This window comes from Eretmochelys imbricata, chromosome 7 (genome assembly GCF_965152235.1).
Source record: "Eretmochelys imbricata isolate rEreImb1 chromosome 7, rEreImb1.hap1, whole genome shotgun sequence".
Lineage (NCBI taxonomy): Eukaryota > Metazoa > Chordata > Testudines > Cheloniidae > Eretmochelys > Eretmochelys imbricata.
Window position 1 is genome coordinate 97,781,461 of NC_135578.1, and position 15,429 is coordinate 97,796,889.

Below are 15,429 nucleotides of genomic sequence, written 5' to 3' on the forward strand. Positions count from 1 at the left end.
CTGATATGTGGCCAGATTGCAATACCAGAGAGTATGAGAGTGCGTAATTAACCCAAAGGTATCTTATTTGAGAAAGTTTAGTGAAGTGAAGTCACTGAACTAATATGAATGAGTGGGGGTCTGACTGGGCTTACCCTCTGTGCTTTAACCACTCCTTAAACCAATCAAGAGATAGCTCTGCAATAAGGGTAGAGCGGACAATTAGTTAATATTTCTATTGTAGTGCCCAGAAGGCTCAACCAGGCTGGGGCCTCATTGTGCTCAGCTCTATACAAAACTGTAGTAAAGTGATAGTCCCTAATGTCAGCTCTGAGCAATCTAGAAGTAGTCACATTGCTACCATATGTCCAGCCTCCATACAGCAATTCAATCCTTTGACTGGCTGAGGTCCAGCCCTGCCCAGCCTCAAATAACACTGGTGGTTTGGGAGAAACTATAAGCCTCTTTGACTGAGGGATTGCCTGGGCTGTTAATTACTCAGATTTGGAATTCAGGGGCTATTTTAGATCCCTGGTTGCTCCAGCATTCTCAGGTAGCAGCTGTGGTGGCCCAGACAGCTTTTTGGGAAAGGGTTTGTATGTAGTGAGGTTCATAGTTGTCCCTGGTTGTGTCACACTGAGATTAGAGTATTGGCAATGCACTCTCTGCAAGGCTACACAAAGAGTTTGGAAACTTAAGGTGGGGCAGCACCACAGTCTACCTTGGCTTTCAGGTTTGTTTCCAGATGGGAGTTTAAATTGATCATTTTGGTTTTGCATCTGCCTACGTAAAGCTGCCACCACAATCATAATTGCGTTGAAATAGGCTAACCACAGACTGGCAACATCTTTCTAGTCTACTGACTGAGCTTATGCCCATCCCAAAGATTTGTTTGAGGATTATAGCACAAAACAAAGCAAGTGGAAGTTGAACTCTTTATATTTTAAATAACTTCAGATTGGCGGTGAAAGCAATGGCAGTGAAATAGAGGCCATCAAGAGAAGACAATTTTCTCTATTTACTCCTGGGGAAATTCTGTACTACTGCCTATGTGCAGAATTCATGTGCCATGCATTCCCCCTGCCCACAGAAACAACGTTCTGATGGCAAGGTACTGCAGTTATGCCTTTCTCCCACTAGGGGCCACTGTGGCACCAGAACAGAGAGCAGCCACTCACCCAGCCAGATCAGGCGGCACACAGTACCAAGGGACAGAAAGCGTGGGGCACATGGGGATGCAGGGTGTGTGTGTGGAGTGTCACAGACTGGGGTTCAAAAGGGCTAAACAGGAGTAGGGGTGGAGGAGGCAGCAAGGACACGTGGGGAGAGGGGAGTGCAGAAACACATGAGGACGGGGCAGATGTGCCTGACTGATTGGGAGAGGCTAGGGGTCAGCTAGGGTATGCATGGTGGAGGCTCCCTAACAATCCCTCCCTACCCAAAACGCACCCTGTTCCACACTTCTCCCACCACCCACACTCAACAACCCTCCAGGTTCATACCCAGGCTCCTCTACAGCAATAACTTCTCTCTCCCTCAGCTCCTCTGTTACTCCTGATGCCCCCAAGCCTTTGCACTGCTTCTGAGGGGTGCGGGAAATACATTTCTGTATTGTAGTTTAAATTAATTATTACTCAGAGTTCTGCATTTATAGGCCTAGTAAGGAATCTATTTGTAAAAAAAAAAAAAAAAATTCCTGAATTTTTTTTGTCATCTGTATTGTTACAGACAGTTCCTGACAGGTATTTTGATATAAATTACCAAAATAATTGAAACTGGCATGATTAAATTGTGTTATTTTGACAAATAAAAGATGCAGAAATATTTTAACTGAATTTTTATTTTTTTGGTGCAGAATTCCCCTAGTATTTATTGTGTCTCTTATCTTTGAGCAAGATACCATAGTATTGCAGACTACTGGGCAAGTAATACTCAATACTGTAGTATACTGTCTGAATGCAAGACAGACAACTGAGGTGACTGTTTTATCCTGAGGGGCCGTATTTTGCTGCTTTTGCCCACAAAGTCAGCCTGCATTTGCTTTGTTCACATTGGAGATTTTTAAAATTAGTTTTGAGGAAAAAATCTCTCTCTTTTAAGTCTCCCTACCAGTTTGCCTTTGGGAGGAGAGGGCAAGTCCAAACTTGGTGTTGCCATTGCCACCAACTCCCCAGTTTGTGAAGTTCTGACCATCTACCAGCCCCATCACCCGCCCAAAGGAGCTAGGGAGGCTATGTTCATAGTGATGAGTCCTTACATTTGTCCAGATACTTATATGGTCCTCATCACCATATGCTACTCCCCTCTGTTCAAGCACAAAGGCCATGTGACCAATATGCCAATGCAATTTAATAAAGGTACTCAATGAGTAGAGCTACCATTTCTTTATACCTTCTATTTCTTTTGGAAAACTATGCTACAAATGTAAGTTACTCCACACAAGTTTAGCTGCAGAACGATTAAAAACAACCCCATACAGATTCAAGTTTGTTTCTGATCAGCCTGCAGCTAAACAATTTCTGGACTGACATAGGTTTTAATTATACAGTTTATTTGAAGAGGTCTATCACCTATAACATAACATTAAGTACATTTCATGAAACACACTTCCATTACCACACTTCAGTTTTTAGTAAAGTCTTAGAGTAACACAAACTTAGATAAACCTAGTTTTTTCTCCTGACCTGCACAAATTACTTAACATTTTATATAGCTGCACATTGTCATTATTGATGCGGCATATTCAAATCTGCTCAGTCACAGATTCTGCATTTTCATTTTCTTGAGCTTAGGGGCATGTGAAAGTGTCTGGATATTATAGGCACCAGCATGTACTACAGGACATGAATTCAGTCTCAGTTATTCGTCTTAGCCTTCTGGGACATGCACAGCCAAAATGATTAATTTCCTCAATCCCCTCTCTCCCTGGAGACAGGCAACACCATCCTCTGTTTTGGAAATGCTTAAACCCACACATAATTAAGATTCAGCTCTTTATAATTTAGATACATCAAAACTGGCTAGTCTTGCTAGCAAGAACATTGTAAGTGCAGTCAACCAGGTTATAGTCCTTCATTAATGTAAATACTAAGATAGGATGTAAATTTGGGTTTCACATTTATTAAACTCAAGATGACAAACCAAAATAGATTATCCACACAGAAATCAGTGTTTTGAACTGGTAAGAGAGTTATAGTCAGTCCCAGTAAAGTCTGAGTGCATGTTGTTTAAAAAAGCGTCCCCATATGCAGGCAACTGTAGGCGTTTTTTGAAAGATTATTCTACAGCTATACAAGATTACCATTTTTTGTTTTGTTTTTGTGCCCTCCTCCCAGTGCATGAGTTAAAGGATAAAGGGGATGTGTGGTTAGAGGGTGGGGGAGCAGCAGCTCATGCTTCCTTCATCAGCTTAGGTCCAGAAGCTGTGATCTTGAAACGGTATTTTCCTTTGAAGAGCAACATCTGCTCCTTCACGGTCAGAAAAATATGGATTATATGCACACATTCCTGTGATGCTGATGGCCACAGGCAAGACTTAGAAAAAGAAAGGTGTCTGGATAATCCTACTAGCCCAATGGCTAAGCCTACTAGCCAGGGTGAAAGACTTGTGCCACCACACTTCCCAAAGCCACACACCACATATTGAAAGAAATAAACACAGTTCTGTACTGCATTTAGTTATATTGCTAACAAACAATCAGCTTTTTACTTAGCACCTTTTTAAACATACTACACCTCCCTAGATTTTTCTATTTTTAAAAACACCTTTCCCTTCCTCGTTTTACCCTACTCTTTTTATTCCTACAATAGATCACGAGGTCTCTTTTCTCCATGTTGTCTTCACTGTCCCTCACTTCTCCCTCTCAGGATTACATTTCTTTCATATTCCATCAAGTTCCCTCTTCCCCCCCACACCTCCACATAGGAATTCACCTCACATACATCCCCTCACGCTATCCACGGACATGCCAGTAACATTTTTGAGCCAAAGGACTATGTTTATTAGCCAAAGACATGAGATGCAGGCCTTTACTCTCCAGAGACAATACACTGAGGAGAACCACTGCCCCCGACTCCAATGCTGGGAAAGGGAAGGGTGCTAGGATTGCTAGCAGGGTTCTGTCCTGGACCCAGCTGGGAGGCTTTAGCTTTAATCTCAGCCTCCAGACAGTATATTTCTGATAAATGTAGAGTGCTAACCTACCATCCCCCTCACAAAACCCTCCTCTAATTACTAGAGGAGAGAAATGAATGCAACATTTCTTGGCGGATAAAAGGTGGGGTGAGATCTCTTCTCTTTCTCCCTTTCCTCCAACTTTTGTCTGAAGCATCTACTCTACTCTCCTCATCTCCCCGCCAAACTTTCCTCTCGAAGAATAGCTCCCCTTGCTCAACTTTCCCAAACAGCAACATGGAACTGCCTGAATCTTGTCAGTTTCACAGCTGCCAGCAGGCTTCTGGGTAGTAGCACAAAGTTTGACAGGACTCTGGTCACTTTTCACTCTACTGTTCTTTATTGAAGCTCTAAGCAGCAGCAAAGACCCACCCCCTTGATAGGGCTGAAGGGAACCTAAGCATTAGAAACTGCATAAAAAAAAAGCTTAGGTTCTGCAGAACTTCGTGGCATTTGCCCAAGGAAGCTTCCAGGCAAGCTTATTTTTCAAGCTTTGGCCACAGAGACGCAATATAGAAAGGGTTTTGGATGCAGTCTTGCTCTAGTCCCTTGTTCTCTACAGGACATTAAGTGGCTTTACAATAGTAAGAATTTTCTTGCTTTCTATGGGGCCAACAGTATTGCTTGGAGTTTGAACTTTTCTTATGGAAGCAAAATCCAGTACTTCAATGTTACATTAAGCAACTGCTTTGTAAACAGATGCATCTTCTACTGCAACAGAATAAGTGCAGATTCTTCACTGGCATGTTCTAGCTCTACTTACAATAGCCAAAAGTCAACGGATAAGCAAGATTAGCGTCCATTATTTTGTGCTACTGAAAGCTACCATGAAAATCTTGACCTTTACGTTTTTGGGCAACTAGTGATTTTGCGTGCCTAAAGCAGCCAGATTTTCAGAAGTTACAGAGGGCCCAGCCTCTTTAAGCTGTCTAAACTGCCACTCAGAAGTGAGACCTCCACAAGTCAGCCTTGAAAATCTTGGCCAAAGTTTTCACTACAGTAGGGCCCCAATTCTCCAGTCTGATCCACACAGGAGAATGCCTATATCCATGTGGAGGCCCATTGAAGTAACTGGGACTCCACAAGGAGCCACAAATCTACCTGTATAGATTATTGCAAGGTCAGCACCTAAATAAGGCTATGAGATGGTTACAGGACACCTACTAACAAGAGAACTAGCCCATTGGTACCTAGATACTCCAGTATATGGCATAATATTCATACGCTTATACCTACGACAGGGGTGGGCAAACTTTTTGGCCTGAGAGCCACATTGGGGTTCTGAAACTGTATGGAGGGCCGGTAGGGAAGGCTGTGCCTCCCCAAAAAGGCTGGTCCCCACCCTCTATCCACTTCCCGCCCCCTGACTATCCCCCTCAGAACCCCTGACCCATCCAACCTCCCCTGACCACCGTCTCCTGGGACCATCCAACCCCTACCCCCCATCCCCTGACTGCCCCCACTCCTATCCACACCCCCACCCCCTCCCTGTTCCCCATTCCCTGACCACCACCACCCCGCTCGAACCTCCGCTCCATCCAACAGCCCCCTGACTGCCCTCCGGGACCCCCTGACCCTTATCCAAACCTCCCCCCCCAAACTCCTCACCCCCTTACCATGCCACTCAGAGCAGCAGGACTGGCAGCCGTGCGGCCCAGCTGGAGCCAGCCACGCAGGAGTTCGCAGCCCTGCCATCCAGAGCACTGGCAGCGCAGCGAGCTGAGGCTACGGGGGAGGGGCCGGGGACTAGCCTCCTTGGCTGGGAGCTCAAGGGCCGGACAGGACGGTCCTGTGGGCCAGATGTGGCCTGCGTGCCATAGTTTGCCCACTTCTGACCTAGATAGACTGACTGGAATATTAGGCAGGGGCCTGCAAAAAGGGAGGCTCATTAACCAACAAGCTCCAGGATCCAAACTCTGTTGAAAAGGTCTAGCTGCCACGTACTGTAGCCAAGTACTGTACATGACTCAGGGATTCCCTCTTCCATATCAGCCTCCGGCTAGAGTGATTAAAAGTTTCTCATCCCTAATAGATGCTGGAAGGAAAAAAAAAAGAGCTCTCTTTCAGTCCTTACCACACAACCTCACTTAAAGGAAAGGGTCAGGCTCCCAATTGTTTTACTGAATCTCTTTGCAAGATGGCTGAAGCAGAGCCAATATTACTGAATCAATGGAACATCACTAGGGTCATCACAAAGATCTTCGGCAGTATTTCTGTTTTTAAAGAGACTAAAGATGGACATTAGAAGTACCTCTGTTTAGCTTTGTGATAGCAGGTAAACACCAAGATGGGACAAATCATCACAAAGAAATGGAAAGAGTTCTACAAGAAATGCTCTTTTCCGTCCATGTAACCCTATTTCTATTTAACATTGGTTACTTATAATCAGGAAAAAGAGAACCCTATCTTTTGCCTTAAATCCATTTTGGCTTCCTTACCCCTCTCCCTGTCAGAAATAGACTTTAATACATCCATTTTTGCCATGTGATTATATAGTTAAATATCATCAGGATGTGGGCATTTGATTTGTCAGATAATTGGAGGGTTTCATCCTCTAACAGAGGACTCCACAAATTCAGATTATTTTTAAGGTAACTGATTTTGCCAGGAACTTGTGGACTGGGGATAGTATGAACATACATTAACATTCCACTGACTTAACCTTAGAATTGGCAGAGAAGAATTCTGAAAGTATCCTAAAGGCTCATCTACATTACACAGCCTTTGCTGATACAGCTATACTGGCATAGGCCAGTGTACGCACAGCATATGCCACAGAATGGGTTTTTCTGCAGGCATAATAACAACACCTCCCCAAATGACATTAACTACACCAACAGAAGTATTTATGCTGGGGGGTTTACAATCACAACTATGTTGATTAGGGGTGGTGGTTTTTTTCACATCCCTGACAGACATAGCTAAATTGTATAGTATACAACTCGCTTAAGTGCCTCAAAAGGGGCCTATTAGAAATGGAGGAGTAGCTTATTGTTCCAACTGAAGAGGAAAATCATCACAAAAGCCTAAGGGGAAAAAAAAAAAAAAAAAGAGGGATAGGCACCAAAAGTAGAATTTTCAAGAGTGCCAAAGCGACTTAGAAGCGTAAGGCCCATTTTCAAAAGTGACTTAGGACCCTAAGGGCCAGATTTTTACAGATATTTAAGTGCTTAAAAATGCAAATAGGTGTCTAGTGGGATTTTCAAAAGTGTTTTAAACAGGTTAGGTGTGTAGCAGGCATTAAAAACAATAGGAGTTAGACACCTAATCCATTTTGGAGAGAGGTACCATTCTGGATCCATTTAAAAATTCCTACCTGCATGTCAAGGCACAAAAATATATTTGCAAATCTGGCCCCAAAGATTATGGAAAATCTGAAGTGGTCTGAGGAAGTGATAACTATTCAAGCATTTTGTAAAAATGAAATAATAAAAAAAGTCTCATTTCACATGTCCTTTGTCCAGGGAGTCACTGGCAAATTTTGCCAGAGTGAAAATGACTATTCAATAAATGTATAAATCAACAGTCCTCCCCTAGCTCAGAATGTAAATACAAATGAAAGAGAAATGAAATCTTCTTTTTGTTTTGTTTTTTTAAAGTTTTAAAGTTAATAGTACAACAAGCATTACTGTCTAAAAGGCTATTTTATTATTAATTGTCTAACAATTCTTTAAGATCATTGTAATGAAATAAAGCATGCGGAATGTGAACATCACCCCTACTCTCAATAAAATTAGCATTTACGTTTCAGGGGCAACTATCATCAATGTCAGAAGAGGTCTTGACCACTTCAAGGTGGGTACAATATATTCATGATGGCATTGTGGCAGAAGACAGGGCCATGGTACCCTGCTGCTGCAGTAGAATCCACAACCAAAATAAAATAAGAGAAGAACATCAGAAGGCCACCAAATAAATAAAAAAGCACCAAAGAAACAAACCCCCAAAACACCACCCTGAGGATTTAAGATGAGCAATGAAAACTGAAAAGCATTCGATTTTAACAGGGCAAGCTTCTGAGGGAAGGCACAAGAATGGTAACAAGATCACTGTAGAAATTCCAGAATGGAAAGCTTCAAATGTTGGAATTGAACCTACATTATTGGCTTCAGTTTCTTCAGTGACAGAGAGAAATCAATAAAGCTGCAGTCCTTCTCCAATGGCTGACTACATAATGCAAGGATTTCTAGGGATACTGGATATTAGTAGTGCTAGCTGGCTACTTGGACAATGAGAAGGAAAACATGTGAACCCTCATTTAGCTGCATCTTAGTTTAAAATGTTTGAGTTGAGCACTTTCACATACTGTAGACAATGAGGTAGATGGATAAAATTAACATGAAGCCATATGTTAACTCACATGACTTTAGTATTAATGTTTTCTGGCACATCTAATTAAGAGATAATGCCAGTAGGATAATTGTCAAAGGATAATGGTTTTGCACTGCTGGGTGGGGGTGGGGAGGGGGAAAGCCTGTAGCAAAGTCTAGGAATGTATTAAGGAAAAAATTGAGGCCTTCAAAAAACAGGAGACATTTACAGTTCCCACTCGGAAAATAAAAACTAAAGGAAAGCAAAGACATATATGTTTGATTAATGCCTCCACTTTCTCTTCTCATACCACTCATCTAGTAGGATCCCATTATCTTGCAGTGATGTATTCCAGGGACTTTACTGCACCAGAGGATTAAATAAAGACATAATATAGATAATTGGCTAAAAAAACAGCATATATGCTAACCTGAAACTTTAAAAATAACAAACCTTTATATTTGTGTGTGATTAAATCGAGTTCTAACTTGGTTTAAAAAGACAAAACGAAAAAAAAAACCTTCCACTAACAATAAATAAGGATCAGCTATCCAGCAATCTAAATGGCTATTACACATTTCATTATGTCTAACAGATCGTTTGTTACAGTTTTGCAATTACATGGCAAATGCACAGCATATGTTAACTCAAAGCACATAAAAAGTATTCCACCATTGTATGCTTATATACTCATCAGAGTCTTGCTACCACACTAATAATTTGTACTAAGCATATTAGCTCCAAATACATGGCAAATAAAGTGTTTTACTTAAACTGATCATTTTTGTATAATATTCTAGAAAACCCATGACTAATATGTCCATACCCTTTTTATTTTTGCATTATTAAAATTAACAGGTCAGTTTCCCCAGAAGATAAAGCTGTTGAAGCATATGGTATTCCTGAACAAAGAAAGAAAGTCTATAATTATGGCAGTATCTGACATCATACCACTACCCAGCACACCCAGACTTACTACACAGTCGTAACATCATTAAAAAGAACTTTATCAAGTTCTAATATTTTTATTCAACAAAACCTTTTTCTTGACAAATGTGCAGTTTCTGGTCCAAAACAAAACGTTAACTCTACAAGCAGCCTCTGGGACAGTGAAGGCACTTAAACAGATTTGGTCAATTCCCCTCCTTGATGGGGGCCAGACTTTTTCTAGTAACCTATGCCCATAAAAAGAGTTACTTTTAAATACTTTCACACTAGGTTTTTCTTCTTTTCAAAGCTTCTAAGATGGTCACCGAAAAATATTTTCAAATTTATCTTGAAGTGTAACTGGATAACAACCCTCTGAAAGTCTCCTTCCAAGCTGGATTTTTGAAAAGAAAATGAAACCAAATCCAGAGTTTGCTTTTTTAGAAGAACCCTTCCCCCCCCCCCACACACTTTTTCCCCTCCCCCACCTGCAATGTGCAATGCAACCTTAACTCTTTAATCTGATTATGGCCTAATCCCTCCTCCTCCCCAGCTGCTCTGATCTCTCTGTGCAGCAGCAGGCCATACTCTATAGAGAAAAAAACTTCTCAGTTGCAATCATCACCCTTGGAAATATTTTGGGTAACAATCAAAGCATTGAGGGCTCCTACTTTTTAGTGCAGTCCAGGAGGATCCCAGTGAAGCGCCTCTCCCCGCAGCTCAAGGTGACCACCAACGTGTCGTTCACCATCTGCTCCACCAGCACGGGTAGCCAGGAGCCGACCTGCAGCTCCTTCGCCTCAGCCTCCTCCATGCTTGCAGGAGCTCGGCGTCCGCCTCAGTACAGCTGGAGCGCGGCGGCAGGCTCCCAGTCGGCCTCGCTTGGGCCCTCTGCCCGTTCTGCTCTGCTCTCTGCTCTCCCCTCCCCCGCCGCTGCCGCCGCCCGGATGGCTACACCGGCCGCTACGATGACCTCATGGCTCCAGGCTCCCCCTCAATTGGGAGGATTAGTAGGTGCGCTGACGTCACAATGCTTCCCTCCCGGGAACGTTCCACGGCCGAATCCTGCAACAATTGGCTACAGTTCAGGGTGATTATTAGAGAAGAGCATGCCAGGAAGACTAAGGCGGCTACTGCCGCTCACGGCGGGGCCTGGTAGGGGGTCTCCTCTCTTCCCCCACAATACCACATCGCTAACATCAGTGTCCAGGGGTCTCCGCTCTGCCCTCACAGCACCATGTGCAACAACATGTTAAAGGGTCAGTGCGTATCCGCTCTGCCCTACATTGGGCTGCAGGAGAATCAGGCCCATAGCACGTTGAAAGGATCGAGGAGTCACCCTCTTTTCCCTGGGTTCCAGGAGGATGAATACTCCATATGCAATAATATGTTAATAGGCTAGATTAAGATTGTTCCCCCTTCTGCCCCTTTCCTCTAGGACATAATTATACCATCCTCACCAGGCTACATCTTGATTATTTAGACATGTTAAAGAATTTTCCTGGCCCAAATTGTTCCTTAGGAAGATAACTACATCATCATTTATTCCTGATCCATACGTGTTAACTGTCCCTATATAATGTGGAAGGGAAAGAAGCAGTCTTTATTTTTTTAAAGCTAAATAAGATGTTCCCATACAGCTGCTCTAAAAAAGATATCCTAGCCCAAATGTATTACAATGGTGTTTAAAGGCTGTCTGAATGGCATTCAAATGCTGACAAGTATGCAAATACAGCAAGTCACTTTTATCCATTTAGAGGGTTAACTGCAACCTTAAATTTGCTTTCCTAGGACACCGAGAACAGCTCACTTTTCTCAGCACCTGTCAATCAGTACATTTTTATAACTCAAAAGCTTGCTCTTATAGAGTTGCAGCCTGCAGACATGTCAAATTGTAAGTGAAGGAGTGAAATTTCAACAAATTATGTATGAGATTTCAAATGCCTCACTGATGAAGCATTTTGCATTGTGTATCACAAGTAAAAGATACTGTAAAAACTGCTTTACAATTAATCCCAAATGAGGTGTCTGATTCCAAATGAGCAAAACTGCCTTTAGAAACCTGGATTTATTATTTTAGTTTAATTTCAAGTGATAGAAATTCAGTTTTCCAGAATGCCTTTTTCCAAATGATATATTGTGGTACTGGAAAAACTAAATCAGTTCTTATTCTTCATTTAAATAAGAAAGAGATACCTAGGGTACATTTAAAAAAGTCGAATTTTTAGCAGACGGCAGAGCAAAAATCTATTGCATTAGAAGGTGGCTACTATAAATCATGAGAAAAGAACTCTTCTATATATAGCACTGAATTTGCAGGAAAATATGTTTTCTTTCCTGAGGGAGTCCTCACAACACTGAACAGGCTCCTTTAAAATGTGTTTAAAGTGAAATATATTTCATTATTGTTTCAAGTAGCAATTCACCAATGTTATTTTTAATAATCAAACAAAAGCTCAATGGGCAAGTGTTCAGGTTCCTTTTTAGGCCTGTCAAGGCAATGCAACAAGGAAGTAAAAAACAGTTTCATCTGGAAGCGCATTAGATTAGAAGTAAGAAGGTGAAAGCTGCTTTTTTTCCCTTCATATTCAGTCAAAGGCTACCAGTTGTGGGTGCTGAGTGAATCTCATAGGTTGTAAATCTTACTCTAGATTTAAAATATTCCAGAACTGTTACTCTAGTTGGCCTATACACTGTAACTATGAAAAGACAACTGCTAACTGCTTCTTACTGAGCAATGCTGCATTCAGAAAGGGTCCAAGGTCAGTCAGCCCTTCCTGTCCATCCATCACATTACTTATATATGCCTACAACAATGCTGTTAGAAACCTCTTGTTTTCATTATCTAATAATCATTATGGTTTATTTTATATAAAGTTCAATAGTACTAGAAATAGTTCAGTTAAATAAAGCTATGAAATAGAAACCAGACTGTTACTCACATTCATAGGAAAGAATTTCTGATTACATATAAATTCCAAGAGACCATTGAAGGGCCTGATTATTACCAATTACATCTTCATATTTTTTAAAAAAGTAAGTTGCACTTCCTGTTTGCAAAGTAAACAATAGTTTTTCTTTTTCATGAGAAACTACAGGATGGCTAGCACCCTGGTAGTGAAGATAATTAAAGTAATAAATGAAACACATTCTACAGTATATTAGGTCAAAGAAAAAATGTCAAGGTTTAGGCTCTTTTTATTTGGACCCATCTATTCATTGCTGATATTTTAAAATCTGTTTTACTGATCAGTTTGACTAAAGTATTATAAAATCATGATAGAAAAATATATTTTCATACTATATTTAGTTTAACAGATTAAAACAAGTTATTTTAAAACTTATTGAAAAATGTTATTTAAAAAGTTTCCTCTCAAATTGTCTTTTTATAGTAATAAAGGTAATTTAAAAAACACTGTACAGTTCAATCAAAACTAATTCTGAACCAGAATAACTGGATTATCTGCGGGATCCAAAAGGAACAGCTTCAGCACACCTCAGCTAAATACTGCAGTTCTTTAATACCTTTAAAACCATTTTTGGTGTGAGCCACAAATACACAGAACATTGTTACACATTAATAAACCTGTATTGTGGGCTCACTGAACTTACAGTGTTGTTGCTGTTGTTTACTCGATTACTTCAATCTTGATTAAGTTTGTTTGGTCAATGTTTGACCATGAGAAACAGGAGAAGGAGTTAGTCGCACTGGAGTCGCCTGTAATAAGGATCTAAACGGAAAGGAGCAGCCAAAAGCGGGGAGGGGGGGGTGCGAGAGGGAAAAACAAACCCAAAGCAAAACAAAAATCCAAAACAGGATTAAAACCTAAGAAATGAGAATCGCTGCAAAGGCACTAAAAATAAGAGAAAAGTCCAGGGCTCACGTTACCTGCGCGATCAGTCTCCAGCCCTTTAACAATTACAGTGTTTGACAATTTAGAGAGGTTACTATGTGGCATTCCGTTTCCAACACGCACCCTCTAGCGGCTAAATGCGGCATTCGCTCCCCAGGACTGACCTCTCCGGCGGCTCCGGGCGGGGAAGCCCCGCCCCCGCCTTAGGGACTGTGGCGGCTGCTGCGTCTGACAAGCTTCAGTGGCGCGCCAGGATTGGCTGGGCAGCGAGCGCTGCTGCAGTAGCCACCTTGACTCAACCACATTCCTCCGTTCTGGGTCCTCTTGAGCTCCCTCCTCAAAGATGGCAGGCAGCCCCACTGGTCACAGCAAAGCGACAGCCATCTCCCTGCGGAGGAGAAGGCTGGTAGCTAAATTCTGCTGGAACAGAGCGGGAGAGGTTAGCAGTAGTCTCTAGGGAATTAGGCTGTGGTTTGGTTTTGGCAGGCAGCCTCCCAATGAAAGGCATTAAACTGCTGGTCTTGGAAGCATTTGAGACGATTTTGAAGTTGGTGGTGGTGGGAGGGGGTGCCTAACCTGAGGTAGAAAACTATCAAAACATGTTTTCAGCCGAGAGGTTACGGCTTTCCCGCAGGTTAAAAATACGGCTCCAATTTTCATATTATATTTCTGTCACAAGCAGGTACTGAAGATTTTTTTTAAAAATTCTGTTTATTGCAGTCCTCTGATCTGCGCAGAAGTAAGAGTGAAACAGTGGGCAAATGGATACAAAGTATATAAAACCATACAGTTTACTTGCTAGGTTAAAAATGGACCATAATAGCTGTTCAATACATACATACTGCTTCATCTGATTTAACCCTCAATGTATGCATTGTAAAACTAAAACTAGTAGAAACGTTTCTATGATTTTTCTTTAAATTCCAATCGGAGCTGCTTTTTTAAACAATTCTTCTGCACCGCAGCATTGTTCCACTGTGAGAAAATCAGAAAGTGAAACTAATACTTTATTTTCATTGCCCAAGCTGAGAAATGAAAAAATAAAGAGCTAAAATAGTGAAACAAATTAGACTTCTAAATGCCACCAGTTTAATAGTCCAAGAATTTATTAGTAACATACAGCAGGCACGGGTTATTTATATGACTTTTAACATTATAGTTTCCTTTTAACCAAAGAATCCTTCAGTTAGTCTGGCAAGCAGTTGATTAGACATGGAAACTCCTCTAGTATTGTTCCTTTTTTTCCAGTGTAGTTGATAAAAAGGTAACCAGAGTCTTGTTAAAAGTGTTGCAATTTGATACAGAAATGAAGAAGTTTAGGCTCCATTCCTATGCAAATCCTTATGCACATGCTTAAATATACAAGTAGGAAGAGTCCCTTGGGGTGAGTCATCTGGGTTATTTAGAGTTTTTTTACTCTCACTTTTGTTTTCTACACAATAAATTCTCATTTGCATACATCTGATTTATACGCTTGTGTTTCGCAGTAAATAGTATGAATGAGAAAGATGGTTTTGTGGTTAGGACACAGGAATGGGAGTCAGCAGATGTGGGTTCTTTAGCTCTGCCAGAGGTCTCCTCTATGACCTGTGTAAAGCACTTTACATCTCAGTGTTTCAGCTTCCCCACCTGTAAAATGGGGATAGTAATACTTATCTACCTCATCTAATTTGTTACCATTTGTAAAGTGCTTTGAGATCCTTGTATAGTAGGTGCCTTAGGAATGAAAATTATTATTGTTCCTGTTTAATCATTCCATTTTTATAATACACACAAAAAAGTCACTTTTAAAGGTGACATGTAAAAGATTTTTTAAAAATTGATCCTGTGTCCTCTTTTTGCTTTTCTATGATGTATGAAGGCCTGAAAAATTTTTGTTTGTTTGATAAGCACAATTTTTCTGTCCAATTTTTTTAACTTAGAAATATGCGGAGTTTAAATTCTGGTTTGGCTGGAGAACCTGGGAGAGGTGTAAGAGCAGGCAGAGGTAGGCCTGTAATGCTGAGAGTTGGGCGAAACCTTGTTGAAGCATGTAAGCATAACAGCCACTTCTCATCCAGGATAAATAAAAAAGCAGTTATGCTCCTTTATGGGATAGGTAGCCGAAACAATAGGAGCCACTGTTAATTCATTTTTTAACAAATTAAAAAGGTATTAAAAAAAGCAAAGAGTTTTAAGTGGCCT

The 15,429-nt window shown here is 41.2% G+C and overlaps 1 protein-coding gene across 3 annotated transcripts in view; it reads right to left on the reverse strand.

Moving 5' to 3' along the window:
- The window catches only part of PWWP2B (PWWP domain containing 2B), a 49,382-nt gene extending 35,994 nt beyond the window's left edge, over positions 1–13,388 (reverse strand). Inside the window, exons 1-2 of one of the 3 annotated variants that reach the window (XM_077822714.1) lie at positions 13,281–13,388; positions 10,063–10,456 (exon numbers count right to left, since the gene is read on the reverse strand). In XM_077822714.1, coding sequence (XP_077678840.1) covers positions 10,063–10,205 — 143 coding nt within the window. In that variant the 5' untranslated portion in view covers positions 10,206–10,456; positions 13,281–13,388. Of the gene's footprint in view, positions 1–10,062; positions 10,470–13,003; positions 13,252–13,280 lie in introns of those variants that run through there. The other 2 variants (XM_077822715.1, XM_077822716.1) reach the window with 2 other exon arrangements.
- Positions 13,389–15,429: the final 2,041 nt, after the last annotated feature.